Source organism: Astatotilapia calliptera, chromosome 3, assembly GCF_900246225.1.
Source record: "Astatotilapia calliptera chromosome 3, fAstCal1.2, whole genome shotgun sequence".
Lineage (NCBI taxonomy): Eukaryota > Metazoa > Chordata > Actinopteri > Cichliformes > Cichlidae > Astatotilapia > Astatotilapia calliptera.
This window is the reverse complement of record NC_039304.1, coordinates 47,145,328-47,170,219: the sequence shown is the minus strand read 5'-3', so window position 1 is coordinate 47,170,219 and position 24,892 is coordinate 47,145,328. Positions and strand designations below refer to the sequence as shown.

The window sequence follows — 24,892 nt, the reverse complement described above, 5'->3', positions numbered from 1 at the left end:
TTGCTCAGGAGTCGAGGAAACACAGCAGGCAGTGAAAAGATCAAATCATTTTATTTTTCTTACACAATTTCCTTTTTTTTTTTTTTTACGTCTAAACCTCTTCCTGCGGGAAGGAAGTATGTAATCAGTTCTGTTAATTTCTGTTGTCTGTCTGTCTTTGTTAGCAAATTAGCATTCACGATTTTTCAACAAAATTTTTCAAGATAATATTTACAAATTATTTACCAAAATTTACCAAAATTATTTACCAAAATTTACAAAAACATTTACAAAAACATGTAATGATAGAGACCAATAACAGCTCAAGCTGATTTCATTTTAGTAAAAATTGCTCTCAAGGTCACACTGATATATATATATATATATATATATATATATATATATATATATATATATATATATATATATATATATATGTGTGTGTGTGTGTGTATGTGTATATATATGTATGTATATTAGGGGTGGGGAGGGAAAAAAATCGATACTGTGTAGTATCGTGATATTTTGTTTGCTAATAATGTATCGATACAGGGACAGCAGAATTCAATATTTTGTTACAAAAAAGGTTTTTGTGCTCTGACTTCAGAGCACGTTGATCAGCTCCTTTTTCTGAGCAAGAATCCTGACATTCCTTCACTGTCCAAATGTGTTTAACTTTTTTTGGCAGCAATAAACATGACAGTTTACTTATTTTAATTTAAGACATGTTTTATTTTAATTAAGTTTAAAACTTTTTTATCTAATGTAAAATTATATTTTGTTTTAATTTACTTTCAAATTCTTCAGTTGCTGAATGGGCTGCATAGTTTTCATAAATTGCATAGTTCAGAATAGCTATAATTGTACCAGATGGTTGCATTCAATTAAGTTGGACTAGACTGTAATACAAACCGTTCAGTTTGTCAACAATAAAACTGACTGAAATGAAAGAATGACTGAGTGCGAGACTTTGATATTAGATAAAATGAATATTGATGAAGTGTACCTTTATGTACAGAATCTGAATATCGCAAAATATTTTAAAAAAATTGCAATAATATCGTATCGTGGGATATATGGTGATTCTCACCTCTAATGTATATATATATAAATATTTGCCAAGGCTCACCAGACATTTGATTTTAATTGTTAGCGCCCAATGTCAAAGTCATGATTGCTGATTATTTTTAAAATATGAAAGAGCATGGAGGAAGTTTTACAACACAATTAACACTTTGATTTGATTTGATATACCTTTATTAGTCCCACAAGGGGAAATTTCATAAGGCTGCCGACCTATTGCACGCAATGGCGGCGCCATCTTACCCTCCGACCATACATACATTACACAAACATCACATGGGGAAGACAGGTCAGAGAGGTATAACAATGGAAAATGCACCACATGAGGAAAGATAAGGAGAAAAAAATAACTCCCCCCAGACTGAGCTCCAACAGGGAGATCAGTTTGAGAACAGAAAAAAACACCTCTGCACAAAGCACATGAAAAAACTCTTAATACACCAAAGAAACACATGACAAGCAACAGGGGTGGGTAAAGGGTGCAGCATCGGAAGGGAATAAGCGTCGAAGGCGTTTGGAAAGGGAGGGGGGATGAGTGTGTGCATATCAGTGTATGTGTGCGTGTCCATAGTTCAGCTGAGACAGTGTCCTTCGCCCTGCCAGGCTAAGTAAACAGTCTTCCCGCCAACCCAGGTGGCCTTGCATGGAATGGGAAGGAACAGACTAAACACAGTCGTTATCAGGGTGTTGTTGTTCAGCTCCAGCCTTGCAGCTGGCGCCAAAGGGGGTATCTGCATAAGTGATGGTATTTTTTACTTTAGTGTGAACAGCTCATATGAATTTCAAAGCAGTTCTACAGTCTAACACTAGCTTTGCCATGCTTGCGTTCTATGATGTTGTCATTTCTTGTGCTCAAGGAGCTGATTTCTGAGAACTCACGGCAGTGTGCCTCCCCGAGATGTCATCCAATTTGCGCCCAGAGATGTTATTCCGAGCTAGCCCTTCCGAGATGTATCCAGTCTGCAGTCAGAGATCTTATTCTGAGTATTCAAAGCAGCCGTAGCCTCTCCAAGGTCTTATCTGTACTGACTCAATGAGCCCATTTTGAGAAACTCACGCCTCTTCCCATCGTTCCAATCCCAGCGAGCAGCCTTGTGGGGGTTTGAACAGCCGGTTCCGCTTCCTTAATTCTTCGATAAGTCAGGGCCAAGCCAGCTCCGATCAGCCAGAACCCTGTTACCATGGTTCAGAATAGGTAGATATCTTCAGCACTCAGGCTCACCCAAGCCCAGACTTCTCGTTGAGAAAGGGGTGTCAATTGCATTTAGGGACCAGTTGATCAAATCCACAATTCCTCTTTTAGGTTTTAGAGAACAGACTCTGAGAGAGTGTTCCAGGGAAAATACAAAAAAAAAAACCATGAGACTAGACAAGGACATAAGAGGCTAAGCAGGGAAGCTAAGGGAGAGGAGAAAAGTTATGAGTACAATACCCTATGACGTCACAAAGACACCAAAAAATTTCACAAACTCATTTTTTTTACAGATTATTTTACAGAAAATGTCTTATAACATCAACATTTTAGTTTAGCCCAATCTCTCAGAGGTGAGTTATTGACAATTTGCAGGCATCAAAACAGAAAATGAGCAGATACGTGAGAGAGATGAGTTTGTGTGTTTGTCAGCTGTTTGTGTGGAGTTGTTCTTTATGTTCACCTCAAATCAACCTGAGTGTCATTTCTCTTTAGTTCTGATCTCACTGCTCAGCTGCACAACAAACCAAGGTCAGTAACCTTCTTCTGTCACAGTTTAAACCTGAGAAATGCTCACTGATATGACCTGATTGGGTTCATGTTTCACAATGGAGCTCACATATAAAACTGAAAAAAAAAAAGTTTGATGAGATAAATCTTCCTGCAAAATACCATTTTAAAATGGTTTTGACAAAAATCTCACAGTGATCATCAGTTTTTCATTGTAACCCTCACAGCTCGTCTGACTGTGAGTCCCAGCAGCTCTCAGTTCTTTGAAGGAGACTTTGTGTCTCTGAGCTGTGAGGAGGACGACAGCTCTGCTGGATGGACTCTGAGGAGAAACACAAGCAGACGACAAAGGACTCAGTGTGGAGATGGGTGGGGAAATCCTGCTGGTTTGACCTGTAACATCACTGTTTTCTCTCAGGACAGTGGAGTTTACTGGTGTGAGTCCAGAGAGGGTCCCATCAGTAACATGGTTAACCTGACAGTCACTGGTAAGCTGAGTGTGTGGAGTTAGTGTTGATGAAGCTGTGTGTAAATGGATGAAATGCTGTAGTTTGTCTCTGTGTTGAGGTGGATCAGTGATCCTGCAGAGTCCTGTCCTCCCTGTGATGGAGGGAGATGACGTCACTCTGCTCTGTAAAACAAAGACCACTCCCTCCAACCTCCCAGCTGCTTTCTATAAAGATGGCTCCCTCATCAGGAAGCAGCCTACAGGTCACATGACCATCCAGCATGTTTCCAGGTCTGATGAAGGCCTCTACAAGTGTGACATCAGCGGTCATGGAGAGTCTCCATCCAGCTGGATCACTGTCACAGGTGACACACTCACCTGTCTGTGTTTCTGCAGCTTTCAACATTCACAATGTGACGACAACTTAATGACTGTGTTTGCTTTATTTTAGGGGAACACACCACCTCTCCTACTGTTCTCTCTGTGTTGTCATCTGTTCGATCAGTCTGTGTTCTGGTTCTACTGGTGTTACTGGTTCTGCTGGTGAGACGATATGTTCACAAGAAACCCGAAGGTGAGATATTAAATATGTGCTTTAACCGAAGCATTTATTATCACTACATGTCTTAAATACACAATGGTTAGAATATATAAATATGGGAAATTTTTCTCACATTACATTTTTTTCTAAAAATTTAAATTTAATCTAAAAGATTAAAACAAAGATTCAGAGAATAATGTCACAGACAACATCATGTAGAGCAACAACACATCAAATAGTGAAAAACAGCCAATTTAAAACAGTACCACAGTAATACTGTGAGACGCTAGCTGTTTTGCCATTAGTGTAGATGTTGGGTATCCAAGAGTCCACATTTCCCACATGCTCTTTATGTTACACCTTCCACTCGAGTTACTTATGTTGTAGCATTGAACAGAGGCCTCTTCTCATCCCTTGTCCTGTGCCTTCCTATTACAGTAGCCAACCTCTCATCAGTGTGTCCTGGTTTCTCAACACCTGACACAGCTCTTGGTAATGCGGGTGACGCCCAAGCTGGTATGGCTTCTGTTATCTGTCTCTTGTTCATACCTCAGGTAGGTTCGGTTAGCATGGGGGGAACTATCATAGGGAACCTTACTGGAAACAGACACCCTGGTCGGGAGTCTGAAACTTCAAAGGCGAGTTGTGTTAACAGTACACTATCCAGCTGCATATATACATATATACACAAATGTGTTTTAGGAAGAATAAAATATCTCAGACCTGTTTAGTTCAACTGTTGCAGATCTACAGGTTTTGTGACTTTTGACGGAGCCATAATTGAGCATTAAATCTCTCAGCAGAGTTGACTATTATTTAGTTCGTATCAGGTAGACTTTACTATCACCACGATGTCTAAAGAAACAGACTCTTCACAGTTAATCATTCATTGATACAATGAAGTATTTTTACTTCTTTCTGTATGAGAAACCACAGAAATGACTTCCTTTTGTTGACACCAGTTAACTGTAGTCTGAGACTGATCAGACCTCTCACCACAGTGTGTCCTGGTTTGGCTAACAGAAGTGTTCATGTTGTTAGAACAAGTTTGCTTTGTGCTCTGTGGTGAAGCGTCTCAGTCTGCATTAAAAGAAAATAGCAGCTTTGTGGTCTTTTGACTTCTATTCTCACTGCTTTCTGGCAACATGTTTTTCAGCAGAGGTGGTAAGAAAGGGGAAAAACAACTGTGAAAACCCACATCTGTGTATAAAAGCTATCATTCTGCCTAACCCGAAATAAAACCGTACTGCCGCAGCTATAGTGTAATAATAACACAATACTGTCATCATTGTACATGCAATAATTTCTGTTTGTTTCATTGTGCAGAGAGTGATTCAACTGTAATCTACTCAACAGTGAGAACACAACCCATCAATTATGAACAAGTAACGATCACAACACACAGGACCAGAGGTACAGCTACTCCTGTTTTTTAACTTTGGATGCAGCCAAGTGAGCTACTTGTGTCTGATTTCAGTCTTTATGTTAATGTAAGCTAATCTTGACCCAAGTTCACGATATCAAACTGCCCATCTCCCCGAAAGGAAACAGTTTTCTAGTTTTTTAGAACAATTGAGTTGGTCGGTTTACAAGTCTGAAGTGACACCACTCAATCAGCCAGTGAACAGAGCAAAGAGAAAGAGAGACAGAAAAGGTGGAATTATATGGCTTTTGTCATTTAATGTCATTTAATGCTGTTTATAAGCTAATTGCTACAGATCTGTGGGATTCAGGTTTGACCTTTGTGAATTGCTTCAACCTTTTATGAAGCAGTCGTAAATGAGCTGGTTCCCGGTAACGTCTGAAGTGGGACTGTGTGATGCAGAAAGGTGGTGATTGGAGGTCTTGATTTAACTGCAAAGCTTGTAACAATGTTTCCTGTTTGTACTGTTTCTGTTTGTGTTCAGACTTTAAACCAGAGCCAGACGTCATCTACTCTTTACTACCATTCCAGCAGAAGTAGTCCACCAGTCCAACCACTGATGTCCAGCTGCTGGTCTCTAACTGGTCCCCGCAGTACCTCAAACCAGAAGACATCCACATGTTACCTGTATCTTCTTTTTCCAATTATTTCGCCATTTCAAATTGGATGTATTCTGAGCAGAGTTTTAAACGTGGACTTAAAATCACCAATAATAATATAATGGTTTCTGTTGCTCTCATAGTAGTGATCTGTTTTCTATGTTAGATTAATAAAACGTTTTTCTAATTTGTTTTCTTCGTGTGGTTCTGTGGGTTTTACTGAGACCTCATATGGAAAATTGGACTTATCCCAGTTTAGTTGTGGCTAACACTCAGTTTATTTAAATCCAGGTTGAAGACCCACCTATTCTCAGCTGCATTTGAATAAAACACTAAATACACACTTTTAAGCTTAAATTACAAAACTTACATTTAACTACTGATTTTATCTACTGTTCTGATTTTATCTACTGTTTTTTTTTTTAATAAATTTTAAGTCATGCTTTTTATTTTTTTAAATGTCTCTGTAAGGCACTTTGAATCACCTTCTTGTTGAATTGTGCTATATAAATACATTTTCCTTGCCTTTCCTTGCCTACTATCCTTGGAAAGGTAAAATGATTGGCTAGAATCCAAAGTGTATGACGTCTTAGGGACAAAAAAGTATAATGTGCGCTGCTTTTCGGTCTGGTTACCCTTTATATCAGAACCATGATGCCATAATGGCACCGGATACCGGTTCACATCCCTAGTGCTGATGCAGCAGATCAGGAGGGTGACCACGTGGAAAGTGTCATGGTCCTGGGCCATGTTGGCCCAGTATTCTTAGTTTTCTTGTATTTTTGTATTTTGTTCCTTAGGCCATGTTTCCTGAGTTGCCCTGTTGTGTTGTTCCCTAAGTGTTTCCCCTTCATGGCTTTTACCCCCTGTGTGCCCCTCTGTGTATCTGTGAGCCCTCGTCTCTCCTTATGTTTTATTCCATGTTTCCCCTGCCCATTATGTCTGTGTTTTCCCCTTGCTCTCTCTCCTCCTGTCTGAACCTCTGTACTTCCTGTTTGACTCTGCCCATCTCCCGTCAGTGTTATGTTCACCCCGCCCTGTCTCGTTATGGTTATCTGTGTCAGCTGTGTTCCCCGTGTGTTCCCACTTTCCTCGTTAACCCTCTGTGTATTTCTGTCTGCGTCTCCCTCTGTTCGGCATCGCATTCTCCCTCATGCTGCGTGGATTTCCCTGTGTCTCTCTCCCCGAGTGTTAGTTTACTTTTCCCAGTTTAGTTTTGTATTTTCCTACGTTCTGCCTCTTCAGCAATAAAGCTGTTTTTTGAGTTCATCCCCTGAGTCTGTGAGTTTTGCGATTGGGTCCTCATCCTGCCTGCCACACAGCGACCATGACATAAAGAGGCAGTGGCAATGGAATGACTGGTCACACTTGGACTGCTTGGTTAGCGGCTGGCGGCGACATGGGTGGGTACGAAGACCGTCAGTTGGCTTGGCTGGCAGTGTTAATGTGACCTCTCGTGGGTTTCTGTGGACGGGCTGTCTTGACAGGCCCCAGATGAAGTCCTGCCAGACGTGGACGTGGTTTGGCTGTAGGACCATACAAGGCAGGACCAGATGGCGGCGTGGCAGCCGCAGACAAAAGCATGGAAGCTGCTGGTGGTGGCTGAACGGACTCCCCAGAGCTATCAGCGGACATGGGGAGGTGCTGGACAAGCTCTCCAGAAACCCCAGCTGACAAGGCATGAAGATTGTGTTTGTCTTTCTTTACTTTATTTCCTTAAAACATCTTACAGCCTATAAGGTCTGTGTGGTCTCCCACTTCCTTGTCAAATCCTTAGAGCTGGGTAGTGACATTCTGTACATATAACAGGTCTAAAATAAAAACTTTTGTTCAAAGGAAAAATAGACAGGCATTTTGAAAGGTTTTTACAGAGACAAAGTTAAATAATGTTTCTCTACACGTGTTTCTTTACATTACAAAAAAAGTGGGTCCCTCACCCCTGTGGTGTATTCATTATGTCTTGTACCAATAACAAGAAACCACAGACTCAGAGGAAGAGGGCGGGCTTTACTTGGTGTCAGTGACAGAAAAAAAGCTCAAATGAGTGAGAAGGACGATGAAGGAAACATCTGTGCTGTGTCTGCTCTGTAAGTAGAATCTCTGTGTTTGTTTGAATTCTTGTACTTTGACTGTCTGCTCTCCTGATAACTGATGATGGAGGAGAAGACATGAAAAACAAATCAGGCTGAATTCAAGTTCAAAACACCATGAGGACCAACTGCAGGTCTGAACTGACTATATTTTTAATCACTGATTTCCAGAAATCAGTGATTACAAGCATATTGCGATTCCCTGACTTACTCTTCTTAACGGGTCCAACAAAATCCATTCCGAGGCGCTCAAATGGGGTACCAATAATAGGCAGTGGTTGGAGTGGAGCTTTGGAAGGGACTTTGGAGGATGTCATTTGGCACTGAGGACAGCTCTTACAGAAGTAGGCTACATCTCTGTGGAGGCCAGGCCAGAAAAAATGTTGTTTAATGCGAGCTGTGGTTTTGTGCTTACCAAGGTGGCCAGCCCAGGGAAAAGACTGTCCCAAATTAAGCACTGTCTCTCTAACTTCTTGGGGGACCACTAGCTTCAGAAGTGAGCCCACCTGATGGTAAAGTATGCCATTTTGCAAGACACAGTCACTTTTGTTAATGCCTGCCTCCTCTACTTTGTCTTTGTCTATCGCTCGCTGAAAAAAGAAAGCTAAACTAGGATCAGTTTTTTGCAACTCTATTAAATTGACAGGAATTTGAAGTCACAAAGCACTTCAAATTCCTTCAATGCACGGGCGACAGATCTGGTTGACATTCCTGCTGTCAGCATGCCAATTGCACGCTCCCTCATTGCTTGTGGCATCTGTGGCATTTTGCTGTGAGACAAAACTGCACATTCCAGGGTGGCCTTTTGTTGTGGGCAGTCTGAGGTACACCTGTGCACTACTCATGATGTCAGATCAGCATCCTGATGTGGCACACCTGTGAGGTGGGATGGATTATCTCAATATAGCAGATGTGCCCACTACCACACATTTGGACTGATTTGTGACCACTGTTTGGGAGGGATGGTTATATTGTGTATCTGGAATGAATTTTAGGTCTCTACGTCCATCCCATGGGGAATGGGAGCAGTAACAAAGGTGTTGCGTTTATATTTTTGTTGAGTGTACTTAGCAGGCCAAAAAAAAGAGGTCAACTTAATATAACTCTACGGAAAGTAATTTCCAGAAACTTAAACAAAACAAAGTGACCTGATTACAAAGACAAACGAGGGTAGCTTTTATAATGATTTGGCCAAAACATTTACACACAATAGGGGGAAAAACAAAAAAAACACAATATTAACTAAGCACAGAATAATTTAACTAAACCATTTATCAGCTGGTGATAAATGTTTTCTACTGGCCACTCAAATACTTTTATTCTCCCTCATGGTGAAGTCTTTAAGAGGATGGATGTGGATGGACCTTCCACCATTTAAACACTTTTTTTTTTTTTTTTTTTTTTTTTTTAATTCAAACTTGGCATCAAATAGAAAATGAGCAGATATATAAGAGAGATGAGTTTGTGTGTTTGTCAGCTGTTTGTGTGGAGTTTTTCTTTATGTTCACCTCAAATCAACCTGAGTGTCATTTCTCTTTAGTTCTGATCTCACTGCTGAGCTGCACAACAAACCAAGGTCAGTAACCTTCTTCTGTCACAGTTTAAACCTGAGAAATGCTCAATGATATGACCTGATTGGGTTCATGTTTCACAATGGAGCTCACATATAAAACTGGTGAAATGAACAATTAAAAAATGTTCCTTGAACATTTCTTACAGCATGTAGCATGATCAGTTTATAATTTTAACCCCCACCGCTCGTATGACTGAGTCTCAGCAGCTCTCAGTTCTTTAAAGGAGACTTTGTGTCTGAGCTGTGAGGAGGACGACAGCTCTGCTGGATGGACTCTGAGGAGAAACACAAGCAGACGACAAAGGACTCAGTGTGGAGATGGATGGGAACATCTGCTAAGTCTTCCTGTAACATCAGTATAACAGCACCACATGACAGTGGAGTTTACTGGTGTGAGTCCAGAGAGGGTCCCATCAGTAACATGGTTAACCTGACAGTCACTGGTAAGCTGAGTGTGTGGAGTTAGTGTTGATGAAGCTGTGTGTAAATGGATGAAATGCTGTAGTTTGTCTCTGTGTTGAGGTGGATCAGTGATCCTGCAGAGTCCTGTCCTCCCTGTGATGGAGGGAGATGACGTCACTCTGCTCTGTAAAACAAAGACCCCTCCCTCCAACCTCCCAGCTGCTTTCTATAAAGATGGCTCCCTCATCAGGAAGCAGCCTACAGGTCACATGACCATCCAGCATGTTTCCAGGTCTGATGAAGGCCTCTACAAGTGTGACATCAGCGGTCATGGAGAGTCTCCATCCAGCTGGATCACTGTCACAGGTGACACACTCACCTGTCTGTGTTTCTGCAGCTTTCAACATTCACAATGTGACGACAACTTAATGACTGTGTTTGCTTTATTTTAGGGGAACACAACACCACACCTCCACCTAGTTCCACCTCCATCATTCTTCCTCCATCACTCTCTCCTCCTCCTCTCTCTGTGTTTTCATTTGTTGTATCAGTGTGTGTTGTGGTTCTACTGGTGTTACTGGTTCTGCTGGTGAGACGATGTGTTCACAGGAAACCTGAAGGTGAGACTCAGACTTCCTGATCTTTCATGTCTGAGTTTGTTTAGTAGAATAAAGTTCACATTCATGATGATCACAGTAACAACTTGATTAAATGTAATCTCTGTTTAGATATTTAATTTGAAATATTTTTCATTTTGGAAAATTTCAGCAGATCAACAAGCTGGAGAAGATGACATCATCACACGTGTCATGTACCGTGCTGTCAAAATACAAAGTAGAGGTATCGCTGTGTTTCCTTCACTCGGTTTTTAGTGTTTTGTGTCTGTGTGTGTTTTGGGAGTAGATGTGTGGTATGTTTTATAATGTGAGGACATTCATAAATATTTAAGGCATATTTTGCTTGAAAGTTGTAGTAACAAACATGATGGTTGCAACGCTCTCAAAGAGCCAATCAGCAGCTTAAACACAAAGTATATGAACATCAGAAAGTTTCAGCTTCTTTTTTATCATAGTAAGGATGGATTCAATATACTTATGGTAACTTCCTGGATTACTGTGTGGGGAATAAATTTCTTTAGGAAAGTGATTATTAGAGGAACAGCAGCTTTTTTTCACTTGTTCTTTTCACCTCTGCAAGTTTCTGCTCAGTCTGTTTATTGTTCTAATCTAAGACTTATTAGAAAATCCTTACTAGAAGACCAGCTCACACATAAAGAGTAGAAGTATAACTTGTGTGGTTTACTTATTTATTTTCTATGACAAAGTCATCAAACCATTCAATCAAGTTTTATCAGATGGTGTCTGGTAACTCTGCATCTGCCCTTGTTTCCCTTTCATTTAGGCAGAGGTTATAAAATAACTTCACATTTCTGCTCAGAGTCAATATAAGACTGCTGCTGAGTGTTTGACTGGAGGTAGAATTAGATTTAGTCCATGAAGGTTGTTTATGACTTTGGTGATATGATGAATTTTGAGGACATTATGAAGCAGTGAGGGATGATCAGAAGTGTAGAAATGCAGATTATTGTAACAGAAACTATTTTTGATCAAAAGCCTGAAATCGTAACAATTAAGTTCACACCTATATATACATCTGTGTCCTTTTATTAAACATTGGCTAACTTAGACGAATGTTACCATGTGTGTTTCATACTGTACTTACTGAGTGTTGTTCACTGTGAGCTGGACTGTGTGTTTGTGGTCTGTGGTTAACTGAAGCTAACAGCTCTGCAGTCGTCCAGCATCCTGTTTCTGATAGAAAGAAAACACTTCAGCTGCAGGTGTTTCAACACAGAGCTGCTCATTTTAAACACAGGAAGGAACGTGGAGACATAACTTGGAAAAGCGTTTCTCTAAACTCTGCACACAGACCATCAACTCATTGATGATAACAATTCATTTCAATTTAATTTATATTGTGCCAAATCACAACAACAGTTGCCTCAAGGCACTTAACAATGGTCATGTTGTGAGAACATGTTTACTTTGAGCTCTGTGGTGAAGAGAGTCAATGTGCTTTGAAAGAGATGCAGCTTTGTGGTCGTCCACCTTGTTATTCTCAGAAACTCTCAGCAGTTCTTTGTGGTCAGTCTGTGTTTCTCAGCAGAGCTGTTAAAAAGAAAAAGAAACTGTACAAAGGTGCTGATTTGTTTAAAGAGATGTCAGTTAAAGTTTTCATGATGCAAGATTAAAAACATTGTACTACAAATAATAATAAAATAAAGTTAGACGTAGTAGTTGTACCTAATGTGTTTTTTTTTTTTTTTTTTTTTTTAATGTATTCAGCTGCAGTCTATTCAGAAGTGAGAACTGAAGACATCACTTACCAGCCAGGAAGCATCAGAACAAAGAAGGCCCAGGTAAAACTGCTCTTTACTTTAACTTTGGATAAAGGTCACTCTGCTTCCAGGCATCCTCCTAACCTAAGCTAACACAACCACAACACGATTCAAGTTCAGATCTCAGATTTGTGAAGGATATCACACTCACACTTCTCATCTCAAAAGCAAACACATAATATATAAAAACAAAAAACCTGTTCCTATAAAAAGAGACATGGACAGAAAAACGTTAGATCAGTGATAGAGGTGCTGTCCTTCTCTTGAAACAACAGTCAAGAGTTTGATGTTACATAACTTGTAAGATTTAAAGACATTTTGTAAATCTAATTGGATTGACTGACTGACTACAAACAAAACAGCCTCCTGATAGTCACACCTGTGGTATCCCTTTCAAAATCCTGTCACCTTGTCCTCCAGTTGTTGCATTTACAAGCAACAGCTGAAGAAAATTTGACCTCTGATCTTGACCTTGGAGGTTAATGATACTGAGATCTGAACTGATCCAAAAGTGTCAGTAGATGTGTCTATGATATCAATTTGAAGCTCATATGCCACCCTGCTCAAATTATCATATTCACAAAATTAGGTGTCCACACTGTCCACCCGCCAGGGTGACAACAATACCCCATCAGCATGTTACATCTGAGAGGTAAAAACTATTTTGCACAGCAGGAAAAGCAGATTCTGACAGCAGCCTGGTACTGTTTCTATATAAGCTAATAATGATTATCCCCCAGGGTTGCAGTTTTGTGATGCTTAGCAGTATTCCTAACAGCAGAAAGGTAACAAGTTAAAATCCATGTGCTTTTATGTGTGGATGTGCATGTTCTCTTGCATAGTCCAAAGACATCCATGGGTTTATTTTAATTTGTGATTTCAAACCGAACATAAGTGTGAATGTGAGAGTTTGTTTCAGGTCTTTGGGTTCCAGTTTGACTTTTGGGAACTTCAAAAAGCTCTGTGATCTGAGCTGGTTCCCAGTAAAATCTGAACTGGGACTGTGTGTGATGCAGATAGGTGGAGATTGGAGGTCTTGATTGAACTACAAAGCTTGTAATCATGTTTCCTGTTGTTTGAACTGTGTGTGTTTGTGTTCAGATTTTAAACCAGAACCAGACGTCGTCTACTCTTCACTGAAGTAGTCCACCAGTCCATCCACTGATGTCCAGCTACTGGTCTCTAACTGGTCTCCCAGCACCTCAGACCAGAGGACATCCACATTATATTATCTTTTTTTTTTTTCCTATTCATGGTCACTTAACTGTTTTTTTTTTTTTTTTTTTAATATTTCATTGTGTATTTCACCAGTGTATCACATGGAACATCACACTTCACTGATTATCAGTGCAGATAACAAAGAATATGCATTAAACCAGAACCACACTCAGTCATCATTCAGTGGCTGCACAGAAATGATTGAGTAGAGGATGTATGTGTTTGAGAATGACTTTGTTTCCTTTGTCACCCAGAAACCAAAAGCAGCCACTGACACGACAATGATTCCTTTTGTTAAATTTTAAAAGCAAAAATTAAATAAAACTCTCTGGTTTCAGGTTTCTAATTGTGAGTTCTTGTTTTTTTTTTTGTTTTTTTTTTTTTATGATTTCACATTCAAAATTCAGAGGAATATTGACTGTTAGTCAAATCAAATTAGGCAATTTGAACAGATGCAATTGGACTACATGGATATTTTTTCTGTTGTGATTCATCACAAACATATAATAATAGGAGTCAGTCTTTTCAATGTTAAATGTTTATCTGTCTATTTATTTCTAACATCCCTGTGAAGCATTCAGTGTCACACTCAGTAGTTCAGATTAAAAGCAGAGCTGAAGTGTTAATGGCTAATAAACAACAAACTCACGAACATGTGACTCAGGATCTCAAAATCTGAACCAGCCCAGAGCTCCTCCTACTAATCTTGTCAGTGAAGCTTGAAATGGCCATAAGTCATTTAAAGTCTGCTGCCATCTACTGGTAAACTACTAACTTAATAATTTTCATAGATAACCATTTCAAATTACTTGTCAATTTTATAAGAAGCTATAGTTCTTCATTTTTCCCAGGCAATTCCTTCATTTGTGTCCTTAGTGAGATGACAGCTTTTTAACAACATCTCTAAAGACATGAACAAAAACTCTACTAGCTCACCTGGAGGAACGCTCTGTTGATGATGTCATATATGAATGTGCCATCCTGGAAAATGTTTCCAGTCTTACTGGACTGCAAGTACCATCTTATTAATCCAGGGCTGATAAATACACAGAATAGGCAAAAAGTGAGTTTTGTTATTTTTATTTAATGGTATTCTACATATAGCACTTTATAAAATATGCTTCATATATATATACATATATACACACACATATATACATATATACAATAACAGCAGCCGTACAAGTATTAAATGGAATTGAAGAATATAATGTCCAGTGTTGTGCAATCCACATTTGTAAGTGTCTTGTGCAGTGCAAATATGCTTAAAGTGATTTAGTGATGAAGTGATTCGATTAGATGACCACGCATCTAACCGAATTAGTGTAAACAATGTCCAGAATGTCCAGTGTGTGTGTAAGAACCATATGTGTGGGTCAGTACTGTGTGGTGGTGTGATTGAGAGACCATATTGCCTGCGTGAAGAAGCTCCTCCTCAGTCTCTCTGTGTTGGTCTTCAGGGAGCGGAATCGCTTTCCTGACCTCAACAGAAAGAACAGTCTGTTGTTGGGATGGCTGAGGTCCTTCACGATCTTCCTGGCCTTGGTCCAGCACCGCCTGCTGTAGATTGAGTGCAGGTCAGGGAGCTTGGAGCGGATGGTGCGCTCAGCTGACCGCACAACCCTCTGTAGAGCTCGTCTGTCCTGCTTGGTGCTGTTCCCGAAACAGGTTGAGATGTTTCCCGTCAGGATGCTCTCTATGGTGCACGAGTAAAAGTTCCTGAGCACCTTGGAGTGCAGTCGGAAGTCTCTCAAGCGTCTGAAGTGGTAGAGACGCTGTCGGGCCTTTTTCACCACGGTGTTGATGTGACAGGACCATGACAGGTCCTGCGTGATGTGAACTCCGAGGTATTTGAAGCTGTCCACTCTCTCCACTGGGCACTCGTTGATGACGGGGGTCTGGTAGTTCCTCTCCTGCTTAGTGCTGAAGTCCACTATCAGCTCCTTTGTCTTACTGACGTTTAGAAGGAGGTTGTTCCTCTGGCACCAGTTCTCCAGATTCCTAATCTCCTTCAGGTAGGCCGTCTCGTTGTTATCAGAGATCAGGCCCACCACGACGGTATCGTCAGCAAACGTAATGATGGTGGTGGAGCTGGTAGTGGCCACACAGTCATATGTGTACAAAGAGTACAGCAGGGGGCTCAGAACACACCCCTGGGGGGCTTCAGTGCTGGGAGTGATGGAGGCTGAGACATGTCCGCCCATCCTTACTGCCTGTGGTCTTCCAGTTAGGAAGTTGGCGATCCACTGACACATAGATGGGCTGAGTCCCAGATGCTCCAGCTTGGTGGTGAGTGTGGAGGGAATTATGGTGTTAAATGCAGAGCTGTAGTCTATGAAGAGCATTTTAACATAATTCCCCCTTCTAGTGTCCAAGTGAGTGAGTGATGTGTGGAGGAGATGAGAGATGGCATCGTCTGTGGAACGATTTGGACGCTAAGCGAACTGTAGTGGGTCCAGTGTGTCTGGTAGTGAAGAAATGATGAAGTCTCTGACCAGGCGTTCAAAGCACTTCATCACTACTGAGGTGAGGGCTACAGGGCGATAGTCATTGAGAGAAGCAGGGTGGGGTTTCTTCGGGACAGGAACAATGATGGACTCTTTGAAGCATGTGGGGATCACAAACTGAGATAAAGAGATGTTGAATATCTCAGTGAACACAGGTGCTAGCTGGTCGCAGTCTCTGAGGATACGACTTGAGATGCCGTCTGGTCCTGCTGCTTTCCTGGTGTTCACACTCTTGAAGGTTCTCCTCACGTCATGCTCGGAGATGATGAGCACGTTTCCGGTGTTGGCAGTATCTTCCTGTCTGCGGCCGTTAGCGCCGCTAGCACTAGCATCGTTGGAGTCCTTAGCTGCAGCCTCGAAGCGAGCATAGAAGGTGTTCAGCTCATCTGCCAGGGTCACGTCCGCATTCGTCATACCGGTTGTTGGTGCTTTATAATCCGTTATTGTCCTTAGTCCCCACCACAGGCTCCTAGAGTCACTCTGTTGGAGTTGTGACTGTAGTTTCCTCCCATAGTGCTGCTTCGCCTCTTTCACCGCCTTCCGCACGTCATATGATGCGGCTTTGTACAGGTCTAGGACTATTTGTCAGGCCTTGAGGCATCCTGTTATATTCATGAAGGCCAAATGGGGAGGAGAATGCCGTGTATTTTTTGTCGTCCTCGTGGAGTCTGACATTGTAAAACCCCGATGTGAGATCCATTGTAGAAAAAAAAAAACCATTCCCACCAAGTGCTGTGAGGGCGTCTGACTGATGAGGCAATGGATGTGCATCTTGAACTGTTCTTGCATTTAACCATCTAAAGTCATTGCATATGCGCAGGTCACCATTTGGCTTAACAACTAAGACAAGGGGGGATGAGAATTCACTCTGGGACTTACGGATTATCCCTGACTCCTCCATCTCATCTAGGGCAGTGCGAAGCTTCTCGTAATGGCATGGTGGGACCCGTCTGTATGGCAGTCTGAAGGGCTTGTCATCCACCAGGCGGATTCTGTGGAAAAAGTCAGCAGCCTCACCGCAGTCCATTTTGTGCCTTGAAAAGATGGACTCATACTGCTCAACACTTAGAGCCCCCGAGAGCAGCCATTTGGCTTTTCTACCTTTAAAACCCGCCTTCCAGCCAAATGGCTGGTAGGCTTTTAGCTAGGCTTTAGCTTCAGCCAAGTGGAAGCTAAATTGTCTAGTCATTCATATGTAAATTAGGTTGTTATCTGGGAATTCTGGAGGGGAGTGGGGGGTGTGTGAATGAGGGGGTGGGGGAGCTGCTAAAAGCTGTGAACTTCCTTTTGTGTTCGTCTTGATGCATTCTCAATCATCCAGGGAAATAAATCTCCAAAATTCACCAACTTGGAGTGTTTCAGTTTCAGCAGGGAGCTTAGCCCACACTAAATGTTCAGACAAGGGCTGCAAGGTGACGCGTCTCTTAAGCTTTGCAGTGCCAAAACTTGGAGGCATTGCTCTGCCATCACAGTCATCAGAATAGGACAGCAAAGTTGCCAAATGAGGAAAAGCATCATCCTGGGTACCAACAGTCATTTTTAACTGTGAAATAAGCCACTTTATCGCATTTCTGCCCAGAATCATGTCATCAGCCTGGCCCGGAACCACCAGAACAGGAATCACCACCTTAAAGCCATATATTGACACTGTAAGATCATACGTAGCAGAAGGTGTAACGAGGTGACCCCCACAACCAACAATGACAACGTCTTCACCTGAATGTCTCTCAATATCAGGTATCGATTGTGAAAGTTTCTCATCAACTGTTTCACTTATGGTGCACGCCATAGATCCACTGTCCACTAATGCTTTAAGAACTTGTCCACTACTAGTAGTCACTGCAGAGTAGAATAAGCTATCAGTGTTTGAGAGCCTATGCAAGCCCTGTGCAATCAGTGTTTTATTTGGTGGGACAATGCCACTGTAAGTGGAATACAAAGTGTCATAATCATTAATATCAGTCATGTCCAAGATGGGATGCTTACTTGCTGGATCTGCGCTGTCCTCCCCTCCACGCAGATCGTTCAGTTTCCCTGATGACCACTGGAAGGAGTACACTTGCCCTCTGAGCAGTTAAGTATCGAATGACCAGGTAGGTGACACAGGAAGCACAATCTGTTTTCCCGACAGTGCGTGAGTGTGGAGTGGGAGCTATCTCTGCAGATGGAACATGGTGTGTCATCTAAGCCCGGTATTCTCGGCAGTCGGGCACTCTGTCGCCTGGCATTAGCTCAAGCATAGCCTGGGCCTTGAAGCAGCACCTTCTCTAGCATGCTGATCAACCTCTCAATAGGGCTTCGGAGTTGACGTCACGCCGCAATGCATTGTGGGAGCGCAGCTCCATTTTCGGGGTCTACGATCCAAACAAATACACTGTATTGGAACGGCGACTACGACAAGAAACATGCTTAAAAGCAGCTCGAAAGAAAACGGACGGTATAGAGATCGATTGCGTCCAGAGGCGAAGCAGCGGTATTTGAAAAAAATAGAGTGCATCGCAAATCTGGACCCATACGACATACGGCAGTGGAGTAAAGACCCAGACGACTTACCGCCACTGTCCTACCCCGATATCTTCACCTATCTTGTTTGTGGAGTAAGTGCTTACACTGCGAACCAGTTTCGTAATTACAAGTCACTGGAGGTGCATATCCAATTTACAAATGGCTGGGTGCAAGATTTGGCTATTTTCAAGCCGCCAAAATCTGAGTACGTCGTCATTCATACCAAGGTAAGTCAGCTGGAGTGCATCGAGTGACATAGCCATTTTCCACCCCCCACCATAATTAATGTTAAATCTTTATCATTGAACTGTTAAAATATCGTTATCATATTATGTGCCCATAATTGTAAAGTAGATGCAAATTAACACATTGATAATCGGGCAAATTATTAACGCCAATCAGTGTCCTCCCTGTCTCATTTCATTTATTGTCTTTACATCAACCTTGTCCTTGCATGTTACAGGTACTGCACTCCCAAAGATTGAATGAACCTGCATTACGACCATGGGTAATTGTAAGCACCACAGGGAAGGTCGAAACTGCACACTGCACCTGTATGGCCGGAGTTGCTGAGACCTGCACCCATGTCGCTGCACTTCTGTTTAAAGTGGAGGCAACAGTGAGGATACGTGGCACAAAGACAGTCACAGATGAACCAGCCTACTGGGTTTTGCCGGGGAACACAACCAAGATACAGCCAGAGGTTGGCCATAACATTGACTTTACATCTTCAGCAGCACAAAAAAAGACTCTTGATGAAAATATAAACGGACCGTCTGTGGTGAAAGGCAGAAGAAGCCGTCCTTCAAAAAGAAAGATTCCCTCTGCTACGTTTGAGGAGTTGTCACCAGTGTTAGACACACTTCAAAAACACAATAAAGCAGTGTGTTTGTCTGGATTGGAGAAATACTACACATCACACACTGTACAGTCATCCACATTACCACTGTCTCTGGCGTGTTTGCACAGCACAGGTGCACAGTCCCTTGGCCTTACCGAGCTACAACTGCACTGCGTAAAGTACATAAACACAGCTAAAGTAACTGAAGAACAGGCAGAAGCTATTGAGGAACGCACAAGACTGCAACACAAGAGCCCAGAATGGTATGTTTGGCGTGCTGGGAGGATCACAGCTTCAATGATGCACGCTGTGTTTGCCACCACTGTAGAAAAACCCGCCATTACTGTGGTTAATCGTGTTTGCTACCCTGTTAACTCTGTCTGTAATGTGCAAACAACTTGGGGACTGGAGCATGAACAGGATGCTCGACATGCCTACACCCAGGTAATGTCAGCATGTCACAAAAACCTACAGGTCCGTATGTGTGGTTTCCTTGTTAACACGGCTTTTCCTGAAGTAGGAGCATCTCCTGATGGACTAACCACGTGTGAATGTTGTGGGAAGGGGTGCCTAGAAATTAAATGTCCATTTAAATACCGATGTGACAGCATTCAGGAAGCGTTGAATGCACATGACAAAGACTTCTGCCTCGAATTGACAGCAAAAGGACTTAACTTGAAGAAGACACATCGCTTTTACTCACAAGTGCAAACACAGGTCTTTGTGGCCAACGCAAAGAACTGTGACCTCGTGGTATGGACACAAAAAGACATGGCAATTTTACGCATCTTACCAGATGTGCACTTCTGGGAATCACATTTAAAGAAAGCTCAGGAGTTCTTTCAGAAGGTGTGCCTTCCTGAACTTGTAGGAAAACATTTCTCTAAGCGAAATGCAGCCCCGTGTGGTCACAACGTTTTTTCTTCTGGTGTCTAGTTTTTTGTCAGAAGTGCATTGAAATATGTATAACTTGATTTCAAACGTGCAGCACTTACCATGTACCAATTGTCAAAGTGTGAAATAAAGAGTGCAAAGCAGTTATTTGTTATCTTGCTTTTATTATAACGTAATTTTAGTGAAACAAAGAGTCCAAAGTGATGATAAACTTTCGCTTATAGTATACAGGTACAGAAATGGTTACATAACGCAATGTCAATGTGTTCATACAGTCACACATACAAAAAACTAAAAAGGTTTTCCTTTTCTAAAAAATTATTAATTAACAAGTACAAGTCTCATGTGTGCCTGGTTTCACTACCACACTGGGGCACATGTTAACCAAAACACAACACACCCTCACAATTTTATCAAGGAAGGTAACGTCTTCACCCTCACATGGAAGAAGAGAACGGATTGGCATGGTAGTATGTAGCATTTTGAATTTGTTGCGCAAACTGCCAATTACTCGTTCAACATGGATTCTTAGGTGTGCAATGGCTCGTGTATTTTCTATGTCCTTGGCATCTAGTTGACAGAAGCCCCTTGTAAATGCTGGGATCTTTACCTCCGCACACATCATTCCCACCGCATCTCTGATGTCAAAGCCTCTGTCAGCCAAAACTACATCCCCTGGTAACAGCTTGTTAAGTATGCCACATTGCTCTGTGATGTGTTTATCTGATGCACGGCCCCCCCACCCCTTAGAAATGAATGAAATTGCACCTTGTGGAGTAATCCTGATCAGATATTTCATGGTGTGTGTACCCTTGTAGTGTGAGTACGTTTGAGCACGAGCCTTTAAATTAGATGGTCGTTCTGTACGAATTTCAAAACAGTCTACAATGATGGCTACACGATTTCCAAAAGTGTCCGTAAATTGTGGTGGCATTGTTGCTTGCAAACAGTGCCTCTCTGGCCAGTGTACAAGTATTCCAAAGCGAGCATGCAACACGTCAATTGTATCAGAAAAGACAGAAGAAAGAGTTTTGTAGGAGACATTGAATAGATAACTAAGATGCTGGACAGGAAGATCAAGTCTAAGTCGCATAAGTGTGAGTAAAAGCATTTGGAAATGCGGCAGTTTCTTTGATGCTGTTAGGAAAGCTTTTACATTCTCGAGCACGGACATAAAAATAGCAAAACAAGTAAAACCGGTGTAATATTTCACTTTTTCCGTGTCACCCTTTAAAAAGTTTTCATTCAGCTCTGTCTTGTCCAACTTTGATTTAAGCTTTCTGTTCTCCTCCAGCAGCCGGTTTATTTCTGCTCTGCTCTGTACACAGTGCACACAATCATTTGTCAGTTGTTGATCTTCTGTCTGTTTCTCTCTGATATCAATGTTTTCTGCATCAGCACCCGTTACCTCTGCTTCTACTTGTCCAGCACAAATTTGTCCCTCAGCCAAAATAACAAGGTTGTTATGGTGTTGCTCTTCGGTGGTGTCCATCTCTGGCTGCTCTTCTGTGGTAACTTCTGCTGAGGCTTCACCTTCACACTCTGCTGAGGCTTCACCTTCACACTCTGCTGCTCCATTGTCAAAGCCTGTCCAATAAAAAGAGTGCAAATACACAAGGGAACTTTTAAATGGTTTATACATTAAGGCCGTATGAATACTCAAAAATGTTTGTGTTAATTGACTAAGATCAACTTTTAAAATAAGAGACTGTGGCTGGGGGTGCGGTTGTCGTTTACCTCCAAATAGTACTTTATTTTGTTGACGTTGTGTTCGCCTCCTGTGACGGTCTGAATGTGATGTTCGGATTTCGGAGTGCCCCATGTGTAGCGTTGGTACCCAGTCTGGATTTGTTTGATCCATTTCATAGGCAGGCTTCCCTACAGTTGTGCGAAACAATTAGCGAATCGTTACATAGCACATATGTCTGCAAAGTCACTCCATTCGATGTTTGATCGCAATTTCTATAACTTCCGAGACCATCAACGGTAATATTATTCAGCTATAAAGTGTGATAAGAACATATTTAGAACTTACCGGAATGAAAATGTCGTGAGCACACCAACTGATATCTGGAGACGTAACAGAACTTGATATCAGCTCGTCTCACGGCTGCTATCCAGGCTAGACGCCTTCGTTTGGTAACATCCGATACATGAGCTCCTTCACGTTGCTTCCAGGTTGGGAAAGCATAAAAAGACAATCCAACCTTATTCCCGTGCCGGTCGTAAGATCGAACATTGCAGCCGAGCACACAGCAAGTACGAACCATGGCTATGCTATCGCTCCTAGCTTAGACCCCCAAAATGGTGAATCGGGCCAAAATCCTTTCCACGCCCACCCCCGTGACATCACGCTCCGAAGCCCTATAGCAGAGCCATCCTGACTCACAGCTGGCCTCTGCTCATGGTCAGCCAAGCAAGGAGTAGCATTTGTGCTAACCTCTGCCTTATTCACAAAGACACAGTTACCCTTCTGTGGAGGAGACTGGAACCCCTTACCCAGGTGATACTCATCCAGTACCTCCTGAACTTCACGAGATGACCATTTATCACATGTTTTGGTTCTAAAAAAAAGAGCAAAGTCTCTGCAGGGGCAGTGTCTGATGAACATGCGTGCAACCTCCACACCAGAGTTCTCAAAAGATTTCCCCTGCTCCTTAAGACAGTTGCCAACAACATCAGCAGCCTTGTTCAGCCTCAGCCAATACTCATATGGATCCTCTCGGTCCTTCGGTAGGGTGGAATAAAAGTCAGCCAGGGGCACAGACGAGCACTGGGTGGAACTAAAATGTTTGTGCAGAAGTCTGTAGATAGCTTGTGGATTATGCTGGACATCAATTCCACCATTCCTCACACCAAATTTCACAACATGTTTTGCCCTGCCTCTCAGATGCATCAAAATCTCCTCAGCTTGGTTTTCTCGAAGAATGCCACTCTTCTTTATGTAACTCTGCATGGCTTCCTGCCACTCATCAACAGACAATGAGTCCGAACTCTCCCCCCGAAACACAGGTGGGTCTTTAACCTGTCGTGGAGCCACCAGCTGGACTTGAGAGAGATCTAGTGAGCGGCTGGAGGGGAGACCTGTTGTTTCATGCGCCACCTCAAGACATGTATATGTAGCAGATGCAGGGCTCGAAGTGTGTGGCGTAGTCAGGTGTGACAGAATGCTATCAGCCAGGCGTTGCCCAATTTGTTGCACAATGTCGCTCATTTGGTCGACTAGACTCACATCAGTTATTGGGGGGTCTGAGGTAGATGACTTAGTGCACTGTACTGACTGCGACTCAGCCACCAGCTCACAAGAACTATCTGCTGCTCTATGCCCCACCCGACAGTCACCCAGTGAAAAAGGAACAGTTGTGAACCCTCTACCCCTACCCACAACAAGGGAAGTCACATTTGGGGTGTCATCAGAGTCACTTAGATCCATATCTAGCAGGATATTAATAGAGCTAAGGTGGACTTAATACAATATGGCAATATACAAAGCCAATATAAAAGTATGTCCAACAGTCCCCAAAGTTTGATTCCGTTACTCAACAGGCTAAACAATAAGGAAGCTGATGCTCCACGATGATGCTGCGATGAGAAGACACCAGCCCGATTCAGCAGCGTCACGAACAAGTCACGGCACCAATGTGACCTCTGTGTAGGGTCTTCTCTGGTCTGCATTCACAACAAAAAGGCAATGGTTAGAATGCTCTCTTTTTAATGTCGTGCGCAATCAGCACAAAATCTCGCAGGAATCCTCCATTATTCTCAGGATTACATTTCCACTTGCAGTGTGATCGTATAGTGGTTAATTTATACAACCAAAATAGAAAAACTTCAACACCATTAACATTGCATGTTAAATTTCCCAAATGAAAGGAATATAGAAATATATTTTAAAGCTGTACATGAAACAATGTAAATTCTCTAAACAGTGTGGCACAGTCACATAGCTGCATTCACAACAAAAAGGCAATGGTTAGAATGCTCTCTTTTTAATGTCGTGGGCAATCAGCACAAAATCTAAACGGGAAAACAACAACAGAGTTAGCTAACTATGCTCCCATTTTGTTTCCTCTCCTCCCAATAAATAAATCTCACATAAACGTGCACTCAGTTCAACATAAAGACTGGAGAAATGACCCGCAACAAATGATGTATAAACAACAAAAATAATCGGGTCAGACTGTATTACTTTAACAGCCTGCGATATTATTTTTCCTCCCCACGACATTTGTGCATTCCTTACCTCGCAGGAATCCTCCATTATTCTGAGAATTACCCAGAATCCCTTGCCCTTTGTGAATGTTGCAGGGTGACTTTTTCAACAGTAGGTGGGACCAATGTCCCATTTAGCGGGATTTAACTTCAACTCTAATTAACTATGTTACACATGTCCCCCGCCGCGAGTCCCGTGTTGTAGGCAGCGGTGCGGGATCTCAGAGTGTCGCGGATGGTTTTATCCACCCAACACCAATAAACTAACAACCTTCAAATTAGTAGATAACCTGTTCTTCCTCCTGAGCTACAGGCACTCCTACATGAAAGCATCAGGTTATTTGGGGCTATCTTGATGCTGCAGCACTTTTAGATGTGTCAAAACAGATAAACTTGATTCACATTAGTTTGTGGTTCCAATTCAGCACATTAATATCTAATATCGATTTAGTCGTTATCAATCTCTGGCATCCTTCC

The 24,892-nt window shown here is 42.1% G+C and overlaps 1 protein-coding gene and 3 long non-coding RNA genes across 5 annotated transcripts; 2 read left to right on the top strand and 2 right to left on the bottom strand.

Moving 5' to 3' along the window:
- Positions 1 to 3,547: 3,547 nt before the first annotated feature.
- LOC113011078 (uncharacterized) lies at positions 3,548 to 5,878 on the top strand. The gene is made up of 4 exons (XR_003270450.1): positions 3,548 to 3,577; positions 3,664 to 3,786; positions 4,192 to 5,166; positions 5,661 to 5,878. It is a non-coding gene; the product is annotated as an uncharacterized LOC113011078 (long non-coding RNA).
- Positions 5,879 to 10,429: 4,551 nt separating this feature from the next.
- Positions 10,430 to 13,733, top strand: LOC113011121 (uncharacterized). The gene is made up of 4 exons (XR_003270462.1): positions 10,430 to 10,460; positions 10,609 to 10,680; positions 12,186 to 12,259; positions 13,340 to 13,733. It is a non-coding gene; the product is annotated as an uncharacterized LOC113011121 (long non-coding RNA).
- Positions 13,734 to 20,129: 6,396 nt separating this feature from the next.
- Positions 20,130 to 22,173, bottom strand: LOC113010487 (uncharacterized). 2 transcript variants are annotated; one of them, XM_026149573.1, is made up of 3 exons: positions 21,941 to 22,173; positions 21,612 to 21,790; positions 20,130 to 21,521 (listed from the first exon to the last, which is right to left on the bottom strand). In XM_026149573.1, the coding sequence occupies exons 1-3, from the start codon at positions 22,062 to 22,064 to the stop codon at positions 20,529 to 20,531; spliced, it is 1,296 nt and encodes a 431-aa protein (XP_026005358.1). In that variant the 5' UTR covers positions 22,065 to 22,173; the 3' UTR covers positions 20,130 to 20,528. The 2 variants fall into 2 exon arrangements, with proteins under 2 accessions (XP_026005358.1, XP_026005350.1); XM_026149565.1 differs by having other exon boundaries at positions 20,130 to 21,790.
- Positions 22,174 to 24,176: 2,003 nt separating this feature from the next.
- On the bottom strand, positions 24,177 to 24,492 carry LOC113011135 (uncharacterized). The gene is made up of 2 exons (XR_003270466.1): positions 24,447 to 24,492; positions 24,177 to 24,220 (listed from the first exon to the last, which is right to left on the bottom strand). It is a non-coding gene; the product is annotated as an uncharacterized LOC113011135 (long non-coding RNA).
- Between the last annotated feature and the right edge of the window lie 400 nt (positions 24,493 to 24,892).